Source organism: Taudactylus pleione, unplaced genomic scaffold, assembly GCF_031769625.1.
Source record: "Taudactylus pleione unplaced genomic scaffold, aTauple2 ptg000156l, whole genome shotgun sequence".
In the NCBI taxonomy this organism is placed as follows: Eukaryota; Metazoa; Chordata; class Amphibia; order Anura; family Myobatrachidae; genus Taudactylus; species Taudactylus pleione.
Genome location: NW_028284558.1, coordinates 19,418,995 through 19,442,622, shown reverse-complemented (window position 1 = coordinate 19,442,622; position 23,628 = coordinate 19,418,995). Strand labels below are relative to the sequence as shown.

The following is a 23,628-nucleotide window of genomic DNA, read 5'->3' as shown; positions in this document are numbered from 1 at the left end:
ACTCTGAGTTAAAGGGGTGATACATCCATCATTTTTAAAATGCAGTAATTCCCCACCTACTAAGATGACTTGCAAGACATTCTTATTCATTATTATGTTATTTTCAGTTAGAAAAACAAAATTTTCAATGCCTGCAGCATCAGGACGAACTCTCATCATTCAGTTTTACCCCCTGGTGCTAATGGACCCAGCTGGTGCAAATGGATGATGAGGGAGGAAAGTGAGTAAAAAAAAAATATATATATATATATATATATGTATATATATATATATATATATATATATATATATATATATATATATATATAGTGGTGGCCAAAATTGCGGACACTTTTTGAAATTTTAATGTTTTTCAACTTCGAATGCTTATAAAAACTGTTACACTTCACGCAGTGCTATGATTCATATATCAAATGAAAGGAAATGTAATGCTGAATTTAACACAATAAACAGAGGTCAAATATTTGCATTACAAGGGAAGTTATGCAGTGAAATCAACACTTAGGGTGAAAATCCCTGTGTACTTATGATGTTACTGTCCTATCAGCATTTCATTGGGTATCCTTTATTTTTCAAGACAGCAGCACAGCGATGTGTCATTGAGCCAACCAATGTTTGGAGCTCTTCCTTCTTTATTATGTGGTGCCATGAGACAATTATAGCCTCAATTAATTGTCTTTTATTGGATGGACGCCTCAGATGTACCAATTTTTTCAAACAGGACCACAAATGTTCTATGGGGTTCAGGTCTGGGCAGTTTCCTGGCCATCCCAGCACCTGTATTTCATTCTACGTGAGCCCATTTTGCATGTCCGTGTGGACAGGGAGCTGAATCCTGGTGGAAAAAAAATGGGGCATTATCTGGAAAAAGATCCCTGATAGAAGGTAGAAGTTTTGGTTGTAGGGTGATGTCAATGTACTTTCTGCTGTTCAGTGTGCCATCTATGACATAAAGGCGGCCTACAGCATCTGCTGTCATACATGCCCAGATCATAACACTTGTAGGATTCTTTGTTGTCGCTTGAATAAAATCTGGATGTACCTCTTCCCCGATGCAACGTCTCACACATTTTCTCACATCACTACCAAATATCGATATCATAGTTTCGTCACTCCATATCACTTGTTTCCACTGACCTTCTGTCCATGCAATGTGTTCTTTTGCCCACTGTATTCGTTTCTGCTGCTGCTTTTTATTCAGCAACGTTTTTTTTCGGGGAATCCTACCTTTTAGGCCAACCTCCGTTAGTTTTCTCCGTACCATTCTTGCACTGACAAAAACACCAGTTGCACTCAGTTCACTGCTAATGGCCGCAGATGACATCCATCTGTCCCTGATGCAAATTCGTTTTATTCTCCTATTATCAACAGCTGTTGTGCACTTTTTCCGGCCTTTTCCTTCTTTGTTTTGTATAGATTGTGTTTCCTGATAGCGTAAACAAAACTTTCGTACTCCTGATGTCACATTCCCACCAATTTCTCTCGCAATTGCTGCATACGAAAGACCATTTTCACTGCTGTCTTGAAAAATAAAGGATACCCAACGAAATGCTGATAGGACAGTAATATCATAAGTACACAGGGATTTTCACCCTAAGTGTTGATTTCACTGCATAGCTTCCCTTGTAATGCAAATATTTGACCTCTGTTTATTGTGTTGAATTCAGCATTACATTTCCTTTTATTTGATATATGAATCATTGCACTGCATGAAGTGAAACAGTTCTTATAAGCATTTGAAGTTGATAAACATTCAAATTTCAAAATGTGTCTGCAATTTTGGCCACCAGTGTGTATGTATATACAGTCAGGTGCATAAATATTGGGACATTGACAGAATTTTCATATTTTGGCCTCTATTCACCACCACAATGGCTTTGAAATGAAACAAACAAGATGTGCTTTAACTGCAGACTTTCAGATTTAATTTGAGGGTAATTACATCCAAATCAGGTGAACGGTGTAGGAATTACAACGGTTTCTATATGTGCCTCCCACTTTTTAAGGGGCCAAAAGTAATGGGACAAACTAAACAATCCTAAATCTAACTTTCACTTTTTAATACTTTGTTGCAAATCCTTTGCAATTACAGCCTGAAGTCTGGAACGCATAGACATCACCAGACGCTGGGTTTCATCCCTGGTGATGCTCTGCCAGGCCTCTACTGCAAATGTCTTCAGTTCCTGCTTGTTCTTGGGGCATTTTCCCTTCAGTTTTGTCTTCATCAAGTGAACTGCATGCTCAAATTAAATCTGAAAGTCTGCAGTTAAAGCACATCTTGTTTGTTTCATTTCAAAGCCATTGTGGTGGTGAATAGAGGCCAAAATCAGAAAATTCTGTCAATGTCCCAATATTTATGGACCTGACTATATATATATATATATATATATATATATATATATATGTATATATATATATATATATATATATACACTGCTCAAAAAAATACAGGGAACACTTCAAGAACACAATGTAACTCCAAGTCATTCACACTTCTGTGAACTCAAACTGTCCACTTTGGAAGCAACATTGATTGACAATCAATTTCACATGCTGTTGTGCAAATGGAATAGACAAAAGGTGGAAATTATAGGCAATTAGCAAGACACCCCCAATAAAGGAGTGGTTCTGCAGGTGGTGACCACAGACCACTTCTCAGTTCCTATGCTTTTTGGCTGATGTTTTGGTCACTTTTGAATGCTGGCGGTGCTTTCACTCTAGTGGTTGCATGAGACTACAACCCACACAAGTGGCTCAGGTAGTGCAACTCATCCAGGATGGCACATCAATGGGAGCTGTGGCAAGAAGGTTTGCTGTGTCTGTCAGCGTAGTGTCCAGAGTATGGAGGCACTACCAAGAGACAGGCCAGTACATCAGGAGACGTGGAGGAGGCCGTAGGAGGGCAACAACCCAGCAGCAGGACCGCTACCTCCACCTTTGTGCAAGGAGGAACAGGAGGAGCACTGCCAGAGCCCTGCAAATTGACCTCCAGCAGGCCACAAATGTGCATGTGTCTGCTCAAACAGTCAGAAACAGACTCCATGAGGGTGGTATGAGGACCCGACATCCACAGGTGGGGGTTGTGCTTACAGCCCAACACCGTGCAGGACGTTTGGCATTTGCCAGAGAACACCAAGATTGGCAAATTCGCCACTGACGCCCTGCGCTCTTCACAGATGAAAGCTGGTTCACACTGAGCACATGTGACAGACGTGACAGAGTCTGGAGACGTCAAGGAGAACATTCTGCTGCCTGCAACATCCTCCAGCATGACCGGTTTGGCAGTGTGTCAGTAATGGTGTGGGGTGGCATTTCTTTGGGGGGCCGCACAGCCCTCCATGTACTCGCTAGAGTTAGCCTGACTGCCATTAGGTACCGAGATGAGATCCTCAGACCCCTTGTGAGACCATATGCTGGTGCAGTTGGCCCTGGGTTCCTCCTAATGCAAGACAATGCTAGACCTCATGTGGCTCGAGTGTGTGAGCAGTTCCTGCAAGACGAAGGCATTGATGCTATGGACTGGCCCGTCCGTTCCCCAGACCTGAATCCAATTGAGCACATCTGGGACGTCATTTCTCACTCCATCCACCAACGCCACGTTGCACCACAGACTGTCCAGGAGTTGGCAGATGCTTTAGTCCAGGTCTGGGAGGAGATCCCTCAGGAGTCCATCTGCCACCTCATCAGGAGCATGCCCAGGCGTTGTAGGGAGGTCATACAGGCATGTGGAGGCCACACACACTACTGAGCCTCAGTTTGACTTGTTTTAAGGACATTACATCAAAGTTGGAGCAGCCTGTAGTGTGTTTTTCCACTTTAGTTTTGAGTGTGGCTCTAAAACCAGACCTCCATGGGTTAATAAATTTGATTTCCAATCATAAGTTTTGTGTGATTTTGGTGTCAGCACATTCAACTATGTAAAGAACAAAGTATTTAATAAGAATATTTCATTCATTCAGATCTAGGATGTGTTATTTTAGTCTTCCCTTTATTTTTTTGAGCAGTGTATGGACACATCTCTGCACATTGCCGCCGCTGCTCCAGCACTGGGATGCCATACTGCATCCCAGCGCTGGTGCATTCTCTTCTGCGGCTAAAATGAAGTGGGGTTGGGAAGTGGCGGTATGTCATACCACCTTATACCATCCCACTTCGACCACTGTATGTATATATATTACATACACGCATGCACGCACACACAGTTCCATGTTATAGAGCACAATACTGTATTGAGGATGAGAATGAAAGATTGTGAAATGAGACTACTAAAAGTTGCAGCTGCACAACATACAGTTAAAACAGTAATCTGTCATTTCAAAATAATGATTTAATTTACACTGTAAATACTCCATAAAAGCATATTCAAGTAAAATAAACAAGGTGCTCAGAATAAAGTTGTGAGGTTGTAGTGACAACAATGAACATATTAGCAATAGAAACATATTTTGTTTAGTGGTAATGATGAATAACAGGTGTAACTATGGTGATGTGTGTGGAATGAACTAAGGTGGCTTGAGGGAGGGGTGTGGGTGTAAATGGATAGAATACATATAAATAATATTTATAAATGGGTAACAGTAACTTCACAGGTAATGATAAAATTAATAATATCAGTTTGAGATATGACCTCCAGGGTAATTAGATTAAATGATAAGATGCTAGAAAAGCAAAATGTGATAAATATGTAAATAGAAAGGCAAATACAAGGGAGAAATATATTTATACACATTTCAGGTTTGAGAAGTCTTCAATACTTTAAAAAATATATAGCCTAGCATATCTCTTGACAGTCAAATATAAAAAATTCAGGACAAATTTGGGCATGCTGCAATCAAGTGTGGTCACCTTAATTTACTTATGCCCCTTTTCCTGGGAAAATTTGGGTGTCATGCATACAACGTGGTAATAGAAGAGGTTTAGCATGCAGCTTTCATGCAGTACATACTGAAAATAAATCATTGTATAACACATTTAAACAATTCCATAAAGTATGGGACCTCTGGTATCTGCACAACGGCATAATGCCCCCGGGAACATTGATTCCTCAATACAACGAGGCTCATCTCGGTCGTTAAGCTTTTAATTGACCTACAATTAACCTGCAATGCTTCTTTTTGGGTTTGTTTATACTGTTGACGCTTGGCCTGATTCAGCTTAGATCGCAGTTGCCAATACACACACAATCGGCTTATTGTTGCGTTCTGCAGTTTAATGCATCGCAGTGAACGTACGTAAACAAGCTATTGCCTTCGGGACTATGATCGCAGAGGCTATGCACACCCCTTGCAGAGAGATTGACAGGAAGCACCGTTTGTGGGTGGTGATGGGGGGGGGGTGGTTGGGGAAACTAAACTAACTTCACCAATATACACTTGCAATATACACTCGCACTCCTTCGACCCAGCTCCACCATGTCCACTGCATTGAATACAGGGGTAAAGATCAGGGGCGTATTAAGAGAAGAGGGGCAGGGTTGTCTTAACAGCAGTGTGGGCCCTGGCCAAAGCAATGCACAGGGGCCCCTACCCACCTATTCACGGGAAAAAAATTTAAATGGTCAATAAAATTAAACCCTCCTGCATGCCCATCAGACCTCCCAAACATGCAGAGAGACTGTCTGACTGGTCTGAAGCCGGCGGATGAAGTGAAACTGTAACTGAGGTGAGTACTCGTCAACGGGGGGGATGGGGTGGAGGAGGTTAGATCAGAATGCAGTGCACCAGCAGACGGTTAATAAAAATATCACAAATTTACCAACTGGCCGTGGCTGCAGGAGGGCGGGTTGGCGGGACCCTACAAGCTTTGGGCCCTTGGGCAACTGCCCAACAAGCCCAATGGAAGAAATGGCCCTGAGGAGGGGGCCCGTGTTCACTCCCCGTCTGGGGCCCCCTCCTCTCTCCCTGGCTACTGTCAGCAAACTGACAGCAGCAGTAGACTTTTGGCACTAAAATGAACTTCAGTGCCCGGAGTCTACTGCGTAAGCGCAGTTCACCTGGAAAATGGTGCGGCAGCCATTTTCCCGGTGATTTACTTCTGCACATGTGCAAAACGCTGGGAAAATGGCCACGGTGGCCATTTTCCAGGTGTTTTCAGCAGCGCTACTCTGTGGGACATCGGAGAGGTAAGTAAGAACAAAAAAAGTATGGGTGCACGGTGTGCAGTGCAAGCCCCCCTTGGACCCAGGGGCCCGTGTGCACTGCACACCCTCCACCCAATATAAATACACCCCTGGTAAAGATAATTGGTAATAGACTACTACTGAGTGTGACAAATCAGAATTGTATTTTTACTAAATGGATATCTGTTGTCATGATGCTGCTTGCTGCCAGAAGAGTACCAAATGGCTGGAGTATCTATCAAAGACACACCATGGGGTCAATCCAATCGTCAGCGAAGTGTGAGTTGCCGTTGCCACAGCGTTAAAATGCCGACAACGGCACCTGAACTTGCACCCCTCGTGGACCACTAGTAGCTCGAATTTGCACACTTTTGCTCAGACCCCCATTTGTGCGGCGAGCATTTTTGTGCGTGTTCAGGGTACTGTAAAGTGCAGGTGTGGCTGCGATGACTCGCATCCTCAAGATGATTGCGGCTAAGTTATGACTGGCCAAATTGCTTAGCCATGAGTGAAAGGGACTTTAAAGAACAAAGCTGATGGGTTCCAGAAGGTAGATGTGAGGTACTAAAACAAGGTTGTTGGCTTGGAGAATCTAGAATGAGAAAACAATACAAGACACCAGGGCTGTATCTAGGGGTCCGTGCAGCCCTGGCAAACTAAGGGACTGACACCCCTCTCCAATGACTGCTCCTACTGGAAAAAAATAACACACACTGGGTGTAGTTTAATTCACACACCTGTAGATATAGGGAGATTTTTTTTTTTTTATTTCTCTTTTTAATGTATATATCTTTTATACAACTTACTCTATTGCAAACCACTACTTATTAATTTATTTATGCAAAACAACACAGGACAAGAGTGAAAACATTACATCTAAAACAAAGAAAATGCATTATGGGTAAAATAATTTACAGTTATTCAAATTTAGCTATCTATACTGTATTATGCTTTTTAACAACTAATAGATACACTCTACCGTATAATTCACTGGGAAGACAGTTCATATGTGTCATGGCCAATCTCCCACATAAGAATAAAGCCAGTCCATAAGGATCATGTCCTATTCCCAACATGGGAGTACCCACAACCTATAAGAGTCATGGCCAATCCCCGAAACTGAGAAAAAGATAAATATGCTAAATTTACACTGAGGGTAGTTTCATTTACATGTTTGCACTCTATTCCTGCATGGTTGACATATGGGAATCAGTGAGTGGTGATTGGTATATGGTGGGTATTGTGGGGGAAGAGATATATTAGAAAAAAAAGGAAAAAATATTTAGTCTCTCTAATTTGAAATTTTCTGATATAAAGGGACATATAAGAAGCCTGATATACACTAGCAATCAATGGAGGACACTGATAAGAGCAGAGGAGACAGAATGAGAACGGAGATCATTAGCTAATGATGGTTGACTGCGGGACACTGGTAAGAGCAGAGATCATTTGCTAATGATAGCAGGCAGCAACGGCTCCCCCCTTCGGCCGGTGCCCCTGGCGAGGGCCATCCAGACCAATAGAAAGATATATACCCCTACAAGACACTTGAATCACCAGCAGAGATATAACTTTTCAATAACAACTATAACTTCTGCAACTAGTTTTAGGAGTTAGTGCCTTATAGAGATTGCATTCATGTGATGGCTCTTTCTCATAAATTATTTGACCTTATGCAAAATTTGATTGCAGTAATTGAAAAAGAAAAAAAAATGTTGCACTGCAACCTGTTGTCTTTAGCTGGTATTGTGATGGATAGTCACATGTTGCACTTGTCAGGATGCACACTACATTGCCAAATGCCATCATAAGCTGGTACTTCCTATTTTCATAACTTTTATTGTCAGGACCAGGTTATGGACCACACGTGCCTGTGCTAAAAATAATGAAAGGGACCAATTTGAAAAGAGTAGGGGATGTGACCAGTAATGTACGGGCTTGGCTTAATTTAACATGCAGAAAAAGGGAAGAAGTGTCTGATATTTGTGTATGCACACACACACACACACACGTTATAAAAATTTGTATATGTGTGTGTGTTTGTGTGGTAGAAGAAAACTAGGTGGCGGTGGTGAGGCACTGAGTCTGTGCCCTCAAGGAGAAAAAGAGGGTGTGACCACACCTTAGTGCTGGCCCTTTTGGGGTTGTGACACCCAAGCAGGCCAGTGAGCCTGGAAGCCAGGAGGCCAGTGTCCATACCAGCAGGAGTCAGGGAGGACCTTGAGACCTTTGAGACTGTGTGAAGTGTGCAGACTAGCTGCCCTCTTAGAGATGGTTGAAGAAGTGAGACAGTGCCCTGAATGAAGGCTAGGTCATTTTCTGTTGCTGTGTGCTGACGATATTAAAGCATTCTTTTGTTTGTTTTAACCTGGACAAGCTGCGTGGTGACCCTTATTTTGTGCACCTAGACATTGCACAATATATATATTGTGCAGCACTAACTGGAGTGTCCTGAGGACACTATGGGCAGCTGCACAGGCTCCAGGTGGCACTGCAGCAGCATACTGACTACTAGCTAAAAATCAAGGGCTGTGGGGCAACAATGGTGCTATCTACAGAGCCCTGCACTCTATGCAGCAGCACCTGTCGTACACCCCTAGTTACAGTCCTGTATATATCTAATCTATTCATGATCCATGGAATAGACAGCACTCCAGGAGATTGCAATAAGCATATTATTTTATTTACTGTAGTTGCAGAAGTGGCATTTCCAATCTAATATTATCTTTTTCTCAAGATTAACATGTACAGATATATGTATAGCTTCAGAAAGGATTACACTAAGAAGGAGATTTATCAAAGCTTATAGAGATATACAGTACAATCATTCAGCTCTTATGTCGTTTTTCAAATTCAGCCTGTAAAATGATAGTTAGAAGCTGATTGGTTATCTCTCTCCAAGCTTTGATAAATCTCCAAAACATTGCTTCTGTTTCTATCTATCTATCTATCTATCTATCTATCTATCTATCTATCTATCTATCTATCTATCTATCTATCTATCTATCTATCTATCTATCCATACTCCAGAAAAACTTTCCTGTGACCATCCAACTAGTTGGTTGGTTGGAATGAAAATCTGTTAATGCATGGGAGCAAGTGTCCCTACCCATGGTGATGGTAATGCTATAGTGCAGTACCCGGCTCCTGTTACTGAGAAGGGTCACCCCTTGGTGGGTGACACCTTGGTGCAGCCCGCTCCCACCTTGTGAAATGCCACTGGATCTGCGCATGAAAAATAGACTCGGACACAGTGCCAGAGTCTACTCCACAATCGGGCTAGCAAGAGGGGAGTGGGAGTGCACAGAGACTACACCATACTTGCCAACTCTCTCTGATTGTCAGGGAGACTCTCTGAAATAGTAGCAATCTCCTTGTCTCCCTGAAGAGTCTACCCATCTCCCTGATTGCACCTTACCCCATTATGTAGTAGAAATCAGAGATATATACATTGAAATGGTATAATCAATGCCTTTTCCCTGCATTGGTTATAAGGCACAATGATCCCTATGGCCACATGAATTTTCATGTAAGGTTTCTCTTAGCCACTTATATGGAAACACTTGTAAAGCACAATACATGAGCTAGACCTGAAAAGTATCAGTGTGTTTTCATCAACAAGTAGATGTGTGCTGGGCTGCTGTGATGTAAGAGGGGGGGGGAGCGGTGCCGGACCCGGGCCCCTCCAGCAAGCCCGGGCCTGGGTAATTAGTAACCACTCTCCCCCCCTCTCAGCGCCCCTGACCACCTGCACAGAAGTTTCTTTGTGACCAGTGACTTACAGAGCTGTAGTGATACGGGCTACATCACCCACTAACTGATCTCAATATGACACAGAGCAGAGATTTGGTGGATGGCTGAATACTAAAAGCTATGGAAAACTTCAGAAAAGGTGGTGTGTAACATGCACATTTGGACCTGGGGCTATTTAAGAGAGAAGGGGTCCGGAATGTATTCCATACTTGCCACCATTTGGAAAAGTATTTCAGGCAGAGTGTGAAAGCAACACCTATGAGCGTGACGGTACAGTGGGTATGTACTGCTACATCTGAGAGGCGTGTCATAAAAGTGACTTTCATCCAAATGTAAATGAGCCACAAAGCAGTTAGTAAGATCTATTTGTTGATGAAAACACACTGATACTTTTCAGGTCTAGCTCATGTATTGTGCTTTACAAGTGTTTCCATATAAGTGGCTAAGAGAAACCTTACATGAAAATGGATGTGGCCATAGGGATCATTATGCCTTATAATTATAACCAATGCAGGGAAAAGGCACTGATTATACAATTTCAATGTATATATATATATATATATATATATATATATGATTTATTTTTCCCCCCAAGTATATAACAGCTACATAATGGGGGTAAGGTGCAATGGGAGTAAGGTGCACAGGGGGTACCAGAGGCTATTTAGCCAGGGGAAGATCGAGGAGGGGGAGGTCATTCAGTGCGATCGCTTTGCCTGGTATATCATGCAGGAAGAGAGAAGACTGACCAGTGGTGGCTCCAGAGGTGGGGCTGCAGCGCAGTCCGAAATTCAAATAGGGGAGCAATGCCAACTGTCATTTCAAATGCTGGCAAAAATAGAAGGCTGGGACTCACTGGCAGTTGGTGGGACTTCCCTATTTGAATTTTGGACTACGCTGCAGCCCCACCCCTGGAACCGCCACTGGGACTGACTATTGCTACTCAGCGAAAGCAGCCTTTCCCAGATACTCTGCAGCTTCTCTCGCTAGCCCAGCACAAACAGTCAGTCCTCTCTCTCCCTGCCCGATGTGCCCTGATGTTATAGGGGTAAAGGGGACCCCTCTTTCAATCTCATTTAAAAAGTAGCCCCCCCCCCCCCCCTTGGCGCCCCTGCCAATATTCACCAGATCACGGTGTATTAATTTACTAGGAACCAGCATCAAAATTTTCCTGAGGAGCTGAATCAGAGTGAATTTTTGGACTGTGTTCTCATGGATGCCTCCATTTAGACAACTGTAGGTGACAACTGGCTGGTAATTCTAATGACTCCCAATCATGGGGGGGGGGTATCAATTTCCAATGATGGCCACAAATGCTGTCAGAATTACATGCTTTACCATTGTGCTTAAAGTTATAATTATGACACAGTAAAAAAAAAAATAACATTCCTACCCTCAGAGGCCCTTGTTGAGTTATACCTGATGACCCCTGCTGGACTCACACATTGTGCTTTTTGTTTGAAATAAATTTATATAAGTGCGCTGTATACAAAATATACTTTGGACCTGATTAGGAGCTGGACACAATGCAGATTTTTACGCAGAACAAGCGATTGTTTGCCATTGGGCATGCATCTAAGCCGCACTGTGCTCGTGCAGTGATTGTTTTGCAATTATGCCAGCACAGAGGATCCATTCTCAAAGTGCGTGATAGGTAGTCAGAGTTTGGGGTAGTAATGGGATGATACTAGGCAACTGCAGGTGTCTGGATGTTGAAACGCCGTTTCATGGGCGTGCATAAATTAGCCATTGCGATCCTCCTGCGCAACATGAGAGCTCTCTGTGTGTCATGAGAGCTGCAGTGTTTGCGGCTGGTCAGACTTGCCCTATATGCAGCATGGCTGCCCGATCTGCGCCGAGTTTTACGCCGTTGTTCGTCGTATGTTCGGAATGTATGTTCTGTGAATTAATGCAGTTTCAATTGCATTAGCGTACATCTCTGAATCAGGCCCTTTGTCCAGCTCATATTTATGGCTTTCCGTGTATACAAAGATCCGGTATTACATATGCCTAATATTTAGACAGTTAGGGCAATATTAGGGATTAAATGAAGGTGTTTGTATAGAGAGAGAGTGAAGCATGACATGCTTATTGCCACGTTATCATGCAGATGTCTCTGCTCTTCCTCTTCTTCTCCAGCTCATACAATTAAGCTTGTCTGAAGCATTTTTCACTTGGTAAAATAACCCAATCAGACAACAAGAAGCTGTGTCAGCGAATACTCCCATAATGTCACTGCAATTGATAACAGGGACTGTGCAGTAGCCCATCTTAAAAGCAATAAAACATGAAAGAAGATGTCTTTACAATATGTGCTTAACACTAATTGTGCCATCAGAGCTTTAATTAATTCTTTGTGGTATGACAATACGTCTCAGCTAGCAATAAGGTAATCAGTGATTTGTGGCAGAAGTACCTAAAAAGTCAATATTCAGCCATAACAAACAAAACATTTGGAGAGAGAGGAAGTTATTGTCTTCAAAGCCTTTACAGCTCATTTCATTCCCTGAAAGAACTTCTCTATGAATGTACCCAATTGAGAGGAAACCATATTTTTGCAATTTACACAAACTATCTAACAAATTGATGTATTTACAGCAGCAAATATCCTGTGGCAGCTTCTGTATAGCCAGAAAGAGCTATATATATATTATATATCATACTACATTAGTGCTGGGAAAGATGTCCTTACTGTATCTGTGTCAGCCACTGACATTCATGTTTTACCTGCATCATGGGGGAGGGGGTCGCTCTCTGATCGTTAGTCTGTCAGTACTGGAGTGTTGGCTGGAATCAGGCATATATCCTGGGAGATGGAACCTGGAACCTCAGTCATTGGTCCTTTCAATTGAGGCACCAGTGCACAGGGCCTGCCCAATAGGTGGAGCAGAGCAAAAGTCAGTTTTCAGGGCAACCATCCATTGGCACAGAAGTGCCAACATCACAGGGGGAGGTGGGTAGTTCAGTAAGGAGTGGGATGGAAACGGACCAGCACAGGGCTAATCGCACTAGACTTAATTAAGAATGGACCGGCAACTAAACGCCAGGAGCACCCCGATTAGAGCTGGGTCTAATCCTTAGGAAAAAAAAATATTTAAACCAAAAATTAAAGTAGTCAGTAGCCACATGACAGATCGGCCCATCAGGAATAGTACTGGAGAGTTCTTTAGCCAACCACCCCTGGTTCTAACAATACATGGGTGACCAAATTAGGCAGATACTGTACCTTGTCACTAAGGTTACCAAGTAACCACATAGGTTCCAATTACATGGTTGACTGGATTCCATGTAGTCACTCATTGGCCTGAGAAATGAGCGTTGGGATCTGCACATTATAGTCACCTACTATTATTAGAAGTGTTGACTGATGACGGCTCACACTGGCAGATACGTTATTGGCCAAGCAGATTTTTTAAGCACTTCCTATAGACTTCCGTTAGACATCTTATTGGCTAAAATAAAAATGGCCCCACTGTGCGAATAGCAGAGCTGCTAAACCCACAATTGTATTACCTAACCATTTACAGATACAGTATAAACACAAAAAAATATTTAAGTGTGTGCATCCGTATTGGACGCCATATATTCAAATGGTAAATTTCTTCTTGTTATTCTTTTTGCTCAAATAAAAGAAACCAAGATACAGTACAGCAGTGGATTATATAGGCTCTTGTTTAATCCTACTCATGTACTGAATTGTCTTGCCTGTTTGCACATAATAAATCTCTATTATTCCTCTACTTAATACTTTCCCAAGATATATCTCAAATAAATATAGAAGTCTGACATAGGGATCTATTCATCATCATTTAATTTCTACAAAATTGTAGAAATTAAGTTTTGGGCCATTTATCAAAAAGGTAATGCAGGAAATATCACAGATTCCTCCTGTTTACCTTTCTATCCCAGAATGGCCCACTGTCCCCATACACTAGTATCACAGATACTGTATCTCCTGCTTACCTTTCTCTCCTGAAATGGCCCACTGTCCCCATACACTAGTATCACAGATATCTCCTGCTTACCTTTTTCTCTCCCGGAATGGCCTGCTGTCCCCATACACTAGTATCACAGTTACTGTATCTCCTGCTTACCTTCCTCTCCCGAAATGGCCTGCTGTCCCCATACACTAGTATGGGGATAGAATTCTTCAAGCTCCGAAAATTCAATATTTTTGGAGCTTGACTGCAGGAGCATTTGCCATCTTCAGATGGAGTGTGCTCCTGCACTCGTCTCTAACTCTGCTCCTTCCCTATGGAAAGGAGTCCCGGGTTGTGAAGAGGAATCCTTTTAGATCCCTCCGCCCCCGTCCGGCTCCTTCCGCCAGATGCTGGGGAGTTTGACCTATAGGTCACGCAGGCATACTACTGTCACTGCTCTGAAAGGAGCAGTGAAGCACTTCGGCGAGACAGCTGATTTTCGGATCAGAAGTCTCCGCACAGGGGAAATTATGAGTTGCTCCGACGCTCGTGTCGTGTCGAGTCAGTATGTTAATTATCGGGGTCTAATAATTAACATAATGTATAGAACCCATAGTGCCTTCACTTTATTACAATATTAAAACCACAAATAAGTGAGGTATAATGAAAAACTTTATCTAACAACAGTGGTCTAAGCTCAGGATCCCGGGAACCTCCAAAACAGTCTCCAATATCTTAAAATCCAGACGGCCAATCTAAATACTGGTAGGCAATTCAGACCTCTCACACCGCGTAGTGAACTGTGTCTAATTTCTAGATGCAGTCTTAGGTCTTAGAGAACTGGCCTGGGAAATCGTTGGCCCTGAAAATGTCCCTGTTTATTATTAATTTCCAGCTGCACTACCAGCATCTCTATTTCTACCTTCTACCTAGATGAAATTCTTACCATCCATTCTTACTTTAAAGGCTTTATAAGATGATATTTATTGGACAGGAGTATTGTATTGATGTAATTTTGACCTGTTTACATGCAATCCTAAACCCAAGTTTGGTTTTGAAATCCGATTTCCGAACCACGTGAAGATCGAATCGGGACTCTGTTCTACTCGGTACCCCAAAGTGATTCCTAACTTGAAAGCGGTTCGACTCTGAACCCCTAAATTCGGTTGTTGTTGGTTCTCTGGAAACTGAACCCGCACATCTCTACTAGAAACATACTAGCAAAAATAATAGATACAGATGGCCTGATTCTGAGGTGGGCGCCAATGCCATCATGACTGCGTATTTTTCCCCAACGCAAAAGTATCTTTATGCTGATGTTGCAGCTGATAGCATTTGTGTGGAGTCAACCATGGGCTGAGGCACTAATCCATCGCTTTACATATTAAGATGCGCTATCGGACACACATCGGTCTCACCATCGCACATTACACATCCCTATGATGGCGCGGAATGTCCATCTGATCATGGCAGCTGAAATCAGTGCAACTACTGAAAACTCTGCATTCGCTGGCTGAGACATGTCCCCGACACTCCCGCGTCTGGCTAGGTACAACTCTGTCATCTCCCAGGCTTGCACATTGAAATTTCCTCTCTTTGCATCCAAATCCACTCTGCGTCCAGGCGGTAACCATCAAGATGCTTGCGCAGTGCCACTTGGGCATACACGCAGACTGTAAACATCTGCCGTCCGATGCCACAACAGCTTCCACCTCTGTATCAGGCCTAGAACAGTCTTTAAATCACCAATTCTCATGGAATCAAAACTTTTTCCCTTAAATCATAAAGTAATTCCACTGATAAAAAGTTTTTTTTCTGTGTAAAACTACCAGCAAAAGTATTTTCTTCTATTGATAAGTCCTCTTTGTTCTAAGTTTCCGCGTACAAGTGTTTCATCTCCTACTAGCACTTTCTCTTTTGTCATTATGCCAAACGGAATTATTTTTCTAAAAATCATTTATAACAAAGGATCAGAAGTGTGTTCTTCAATTATTGATTTGCAGCATGTCTATTCTAGGGGAAAGTCAGATGAAGATCAGAATGAATATATTTATAGCTTGCATCTCTACTTTAGGATGTAATCCATCTTCGTTAAATTCAGTAAAAGTGATAGATGGTATTTGGCAGTGTGATGATGTGATTGCTCTTGCATTGCCTCTGTAAATCATAAGATATTGTCTTGTGTTATGTAGATGTTTAATCAGCTGTTTTAGCCCCATTACTGATGTAACTGGAGATGTCAGGGCAGGTGAATAACCTGTGTTTATTAACTACATTTGCATTCATTTATATAATACTACCCAGCTTTTGCACTGATCACACTGATGTGCTTCCATTTATTTGTCGATCTAGTGTTAAAAGGATAGCGGGCTTTATACGTTTACCTACTTGTGATTTCCGGTCACTTTAGTGCAGGTGAATGATCGCTTACCAGTGATTGCACATTTTGTTGCAGCGTGTTTCCAATGGGTGATCTACGCAGGAAAGCTTTGATTTTGTTGTGTGGACTACTACAAGTGGTTAATCGCACCCATTCACCATAATGGGATGAGCTATTAATTGTTCATTAATGCAGAACATTTTTTTTAAATTCAAAGCCGGAAGTGCTACATTGGTTTGTGTAATGGATTGTTAAACATATTAGGGGCCGATGCAAAGTAAAATCTAAAGGCCCCAAACATCACCAAATGATTGTGGCAATTCTGTAATTTGCAGAAGATTGTGTATATGATTGTGTATAAAAATCTGAAGTGTGTGGGCTTCACAGATTGCAGATTGCAACCAAAAAGTGATTGGAATTGTTAAATCAGATTGTCCAACATGTTGGATTTCACAGATCGATTGGGACTGTAGATTGCTAGTGTATGGACATGATCAGCAGGTTTGCAGCCCGCTAGTAGTAAAATGACGGGCCTTTCAAGATTGGAAGATCTGTGTTTGCTGAAAATGATCTGCAAATCTCTGAAAAAGATCTGTAATGTATGGGTGCAGATTGCTAAATTGGGAAATCCTAAAATCGGGCAATAAATCTTCAAATTGTTCAAAAGTGGTTTTCAGATTGCTGTTGTATGGGGGCCTTACGTCTGCTAGCATAGTTTACTATATCTTGTGTGTCTGCGCTTGTCTGAGAAGCAAGGGTACACTTGGGAAGCAATTCTCCATTTACTAGGCTGTAATGAGTGCTCTCACATACATGATGTTCAGTAACAGAATTGTGGGCTATATAGAGATATACAGGGGTCTATTTACTAAGCAGTGTTAGGAGACAGAGTGAAAAGTGATAAGAAAGTGATAAGGTGCCAGTCAATCAGCTCCCAACTGTCATTTTTCAAACCCAGCCTGTGAGATGGCAGTTGGGAGCTGATTGGCTGGCACCTTATCACTTTCTTATCACTTTTCACTCTGTCTCCTAACAGTGCTTAGTAAATAGACCCCACAGAAGCATAAACAAGCCTGTTCTTAGAAGCACTGATATTTTTGCACCAAGTTTAAGCTATGTGGAAGTACACCTTATAAGGGCGATCCAGACGCAGAGATGCGTACAACATTGACATACTGTATTGACCTGTATACATAATGCGGGAACAATACGGCCTATTTGCATTCAATTTTGCATTGGCCTCATTATTCTATACAATGATATTTAGGGGGTTATAGCTGAGTGGGCAAAAAGCCACATTTGTCTAATTTTATATAATGCAACACATTTAAAAGGGTTTACCACCAGCTATAACATTGTTATTGCAGGTGATAACTATCTTTACATTTGGGGAAGCCTATTTAGGAAATACTGTGGTGTTCGTGTTCTGCGTTCTGTCGCATTTCAGAATGGAGGTTACAGGTCAAAAGCATTAAAAATGCTTTATTCTAATAATAAATACTTTTTTAAAATTAAATATTATTTAAACATTAGTGTCAGTCTTGTCCAAAGCCTCAGTGCCAGAAAGATTCAAGAACTTGTGCCAGACATCCGTGATTTTCATCAAAGACTAGTGGTTCAGATTAGCAAAGACCCTGTTATGATACCTCATGAACTCCTGCACTGACAAAACCTAAACAAAGTGCTCTTCACCAATAACAACACCCTTTCCAGGAACAAACACTTGTTCGTAGGTACTCGGCTGCCGCCTGGACTTCGCACAAAAGTAATAGCAGTGCAGGAAGCACAAGTATCAAAATATAGACAAAGAAATGTGACACTCTAAGAGCTCATATAGGGAACTGCGCCTAGATTCTCAGGAGGTCTCCAATTTAGGAATAAACCCAAGACCTTACTACTTAGCTTCCCACACTAGACAGAAGAAGCCTGTCTAAAGCTAATTGATGAAGTAATGCAATTAGCCCTCCTAATCAGTGATTACTTGAATACTCTCCTGTAGTTAACATCACTGCAAACTAGTAACAAAAAGGGGTTCAATTTTGCTACTTATAATTAAGCAACTAACAAAAGAGTATGTAGTTATATTTTCATTACATTAATAATATATACATTCTTAAGCAATAATAATTCTTCCAGAATGATAATTAAAAAAACATGAGAGTAATTGCAAAACTCAGTAATTTCTTTAGATATACAGCAAACTGCAGGATAAGACATTTCAACCCACATGGACTATCCAGAGTAGTATATAAGCCAGGTGTATTTTGTAAGCAATAATATGTAATAGAATGTATCCAGGATACTTATCAGATGAAGAAAACAGCAATCCTTCCTAGGCAGTTGTAAACAGCTAGAACCAGGGACCAGGCAAGACATGGAATCCTGTGGGAGACTCAGAAAGAACAGAACAACCCACACAGGCCCAAGAGCTAGCACCTGATTAAAACTGCTGGCAAACCAATCACAGTCGATGAGGCCAATGCACAGGCTGACATCATCATAACAGATGAACAAGTCAGCAACCATTCCAATGATTCAGTTCAGACTCGACCAGTCGAGTACAGATATAACAGACTCTGATCCACCACTGCCATTTTTCTGACACAAAGTAGATTCTTCAGAATTAAGGTACAAATGACAGGACACCGGAGCTATAGTATAGCATTTCCTTCCTGCATGATGCACAATTGACAACTAATGAAGGTTGTCACCAAGTAGCTTCCAAAGCAGGGATTGGTTGGCATGAGGTCACTTTCTACAGAATATGCACACATAAGGGCATATTTATCACAATTTGCATTTTTAATGTAGATCTGATAAATATTTTTTTGCATAAATTTGCACAATGAAAATGTATATTTTCACACAAATTTACAAATAATCTCTTGCCAGGAGATGGGGTCCGATAAGAGCCCATCCTGGTGAAGAGCTGGAAGCAGTTTAATAGCATAAAACTATCCCACTGCTTCCTGGTTTGGGTCCATGCATCACCGGTGGGGCGGCGGAGAGGGGACCAGAGGCTCCATCTCCATACAAATGTGTAAGTTAGTAGCCCATAGGCCAGCTGGAAATTGTGGTATCCTATCGGAGCCAAGGTCCGGAATGCTTCAGATGCTGCTGGAAATGGAAAGATCACGATAAATATGGAGATATCTGCTGCAGTACTTCCATGGTACATACAGGGGATACTTAAAATCTGCAAGTATCCCCAAAAATGTCTGTTTTCTGGGAATAACCCGCAAATATTATTTAATAATTAGGCTCCATAGGGATCAATGTCCTTGCTCCATATGAAAGACAAGGGTTTTGTATTGTGTTACTCCATGTACTGAACACATCCAATAAAGCCATAAATCTGGATATGATGTGTTATCATGAATAGTAGAACTTCTCTATTAGGGAAGGCCCCAGGCCACTGTACCTTCAGCAAAGGCTTACCCATGCAAGTCGTACCTATTTTTAAATAATCACCATGGTACATGCACAACTGCAATGCACATATTTATCTTGCTATTTCAGGATGACAATAGTCGGGAGAAGAGGGGGTCAGTAAAAAAACTAAATTATTTATTATTCAAATGTATTTTTACTTTTGGAAAAATAATATTTTATTTCCTTTTTCTATATTTTTTTTATTAATTACTGTATCTTGTCAATTTAATTTCCAGTTAAGTAGAACTGGAAGCCCAAATCTATCTTCCAGTTCCCCAACCTATGAGAAAACCTGGCAGTAAAGTTTTATTGGGAAATTGTTGTGGCAAGAAATTGTTTCCCTCTAAGGAACACAGTCATATAACATATAACACATATACACATGTGTTTCTGCTAATACATTTCACATTTACATAGACAAACTCTCAGAACTAGTTTCCATCTGTATTACAGCATGAAATAATATAACGTAACATCTGTTTCATCTCAGTGGTAGTGCCGATGGTTTGTTGCTGACTTGGCATGGAGGTATCAGCTGGTGAGAATCTGTCAAAGTCATTTTGTGGAAGAGGTTTAGGAAGTGTCAGGGATAATGAATCAGTACTTCACACATACATTCAGGTCATGGACTATTTTATAAAGGTATAAGCTATTGAAATGAAGGTCACTTACTTTATGGATATGCTTTCAGAATAAGTGCTATAATAACAAAATCTGTGTTAAATCCTGCTCTCCCATGTTATATTAATAAATGTCAGGTATTTTCCTTTATTTTTTAGCCGCTAAAAGACCTTTTGAGAAACTTTCCTGCTTGTATGAATAATCACTTAAAGCCTGCCTTCCAATATCAAAAAAGGTTACAGTTACCTGTAATTACTGTACTGCCCCTATTAAAATACTAGAAGCACACGTTCATCAGGAATGATAATAGTCTAAAATATAGTTTTCACTATTTCTGAATTACTATTTCACCCAGCACAAGACTGATCTGAGGCATCTGATTGTTACTTATGTTACAAAATATTTCAGCATGTCGTATAAAACTTGTCTGCGTTTATGTGATAACATGATGCAGAGTTGCAGACAGTGGGCCTGATTCAGAGCCGCTCGTAAGTGGCCGCTCATTCGCTCCGAGCGATGTTCGCACATCTGCGCATGCGTATGGGTCGTAATGCGCATGTGCCAACCAGTCAGTGCGGTCGGAAATCGTGTGTTCGCAAAATTGCGAGTGCCTGCTAATTTGAGTGACAGAATGAGGCGTTTGTGGGTGGTAACAGGGGAAGGTGCTTGAAAACGGGGAGTGGAGATCCAAACGCAGGCGTGCCAAACGGTCAAAACGGGCGTTTTAAGGGTGTGCATAATTAACAAAGCAGCGTCATCGACCACGTCACTTGGTTGTTTCTTAGCCTGAACTGTTCGCATGATTGCGGTAGGAAAATCCAACCACAAGCACTGCGAGCAGTTTAGACGCCTTACGATGTACTCAATTAATCGAATAAATAGCGGAGATGAAGTATGATGCGAGCGGCCAGGGGGCGTCTTTACAAAATAGTGAGCGCATGTTTTGTTCGCTCGCTCAGACATAGAGGCGTCAACAGACCGCAAAGAGCGAGCGCTCAATTTAAATAGCCGGCCCCTTTTTCTGAACGAGCGAGCGCAAATAGCATCCGGCTCTGAATCAGGCCCAGTGTCCCATAGGAACCAATAATTCCCACTGGTGTCACTGTACAGTATGTCAGACAGCATAGAGATAGGCTAGGGGAAGGGGAGGCCAGGGTTAGGCATCCCCGGGGGGAGGTTAGAGTTAGGCACCCCCCCGGGGGACTTAGTTGTAGGCAGCGGGGAAGGGGGGGTTAGGTTTAGGCACTTAGAGGGGGGATTAGGGTTAGGCACTTGGGAGGGAGGTTATGGTTAGGCACCCCTAAGGGAGGGTTAGGGGGTAGAATTAGGTTAGCGATACTTACCTTAGGGATGATTGGGATCTTCACCCTTGCTGGGCTGCCGCTGTCGGGATTTACCGGCCGGCGGTAATACCTACTACACCCGTTGTTACTTGTTCAATCCCTTTGTATGGCGCTACAGAACCCTTGTGGTACCTTACATCAGATTGGATGATTTGTTATTTATTTTATTGCACTTGTAAAAGTTAAAAACTCTCTAAAGTTTAAAAGCTAAAGCGCATCACCCACCCTCACAAGTTGTCCTTTTTCTGGACTATCCCAATAGTGATGGATATGCAGATTAATGACTAGGCTTTTCAGGCATTGCTCCGGTTGGACTTACTCTGTCTCCCTGTTTTACCAATGTGTCTGGGGCATTCTCTTACCAAAAGTAACCCAATACCTACAGTACCACTCTTACCAGTGCTACTCAGCCACAAGACACAGACAAATTGTAAGTGACAATTGTGCATCACCATTTTGTGTCCAGTTATCCCTGCAACCATCAGGCTCCTTTAAAGGATTTCGGTGACACAAAGCGCTGCATTGGGGTGAGGTTGAGAGAAGAGGATGTTTGAAGGGATTAGGAGTGGTAAGTTGTGGTGGGTGTGGTTGCAGTGTATTGGGGTGTATTGTATTGTGTGTTTGGTTGTATGTGATGTGTGGATGGGTATAAATGAAAACATCACACATGAATTGTGAGGAACAAACCATTTTTTGTGCATTACACAAATACAAAATAAGTCACAGGGCTCACTTTCTGGTGGATCCCCCAGCACTACCTACACTAAAATATCAGTGTTGAGTCTGGTATATCCCACTCATTAGTGGTGTCTACTGATGAGTGTGTGGTTTGTCTTAGGGGTCATTATAAACTCAGCTCTGTGTCAGGGCTATGATCCTCTGTTAGTGTAAAGATGAAAGTCTCGTATAAGTGCCTGTGATAGCAGATTGGCTAGTACAGTACTGATCCAGTGAGTGGGGCAGCATCTTGCCTTGAATTGATTGCACTCACCAGTGAGTGTAGCTGTGATGTGGCTTCTGGGTAAGTGCAATCAGTTTAAGGCGGGACGCCGCTAAGCTGTTTGATCAAGGTAAATATTGTAGCCGTGCAACTCAGTTCAGTGATGCTACAGCTGACCAACTGTACATAGCGCACACCATGCAAAAATTCTGCTCTGTCAGAGCAAGATGTATCATTGTATAGCAGATAATTAGTGGTCATAGAATATAACTGTTTGTCAGAGATATATTCTGCTGTTACAAGGCTTTTTCAGGAATCACATTGTTAATTTAATTTAAAATGTTTGATGTTTAAACATGTAAATCCACATTGTAAATGAGTCATTAAACAACTTACTTTAGGTTTTCTAACAGCACGAGATAATCTAATTTTTCTGCAATGCCTTTTTTGACAGATGTGGGCTCTGTGGAAGGTCTGGCTTATCATCGAGCCTGGGATACACTTTACTGGACGAGCTCCACCACCTCATCCATCACACGCCACACAGTAGACCAGAGTCGGAGAGGGGCCTTCAACAGGGAAGCTGTTATCACCATGTCTGAAGATGACCACCCTCATGTTCTAGCACTTGACGAATGCCAAAAGTATGCAAATTCTTCTAAATCCTCTTTAATTTATGTCTTAGAACTTACACTTAAGTACTTTATATATTGCACAAACAGCTGTTTCTCCAGACACATAAGCTATTTAAAATATATTTACATTTAACCTTTTCCTGGTATGTATTTATCACAAACTCCCTTTAAAGAAAGAAAATTGGTTTGCTACAGTATATTAAACATGATTATAAATAATCTTTTTCCTTTTTTTGAAATGTAAACAAGAATGTAATTGATATTTTCCATCCAGTTTCCTAATAGTGAACAGTGTTTGGCGAAGAGTACATACATTTTGCACTACACCTGTTTGATTTTATCTCTCTCTCCAGTCTCACAACCGCACATTCACACCATCAGTCTCACACACTCAACAGCTTTACATCTGCACTTTCCCACATCAGTCTCACATGGGTCAGGTTCACACCAACACTTCCCCATATATGTCTCACACTCTGGTCGGTT

The 23,628-nt window shown here is 41.8% G+C and overlaps 1 protein-coding gene across 1 annotated transcript in view; it reads left to right on the top strand.

Annotated features, from left to right (window-relative positions):
- LRP1B (LDL receptor related protein 1B) overlaps positions 1-23,628 on the top strand; it is a 1,691,377-nt gene that overhangs the window by 1,317,137 nt on the left and 350,612 nt on the right. Inside the window, exon 42 of the mRNA XM_088474914.1 lies at positions 22,962-23,151. Coding sequence (XP_088331040.1) covers positions 22,962-23,151 — 190 coding nt within the window. The remainder of the gene's footprint in view (positions 1-22,961; positions 23,152-23,628) is intronic.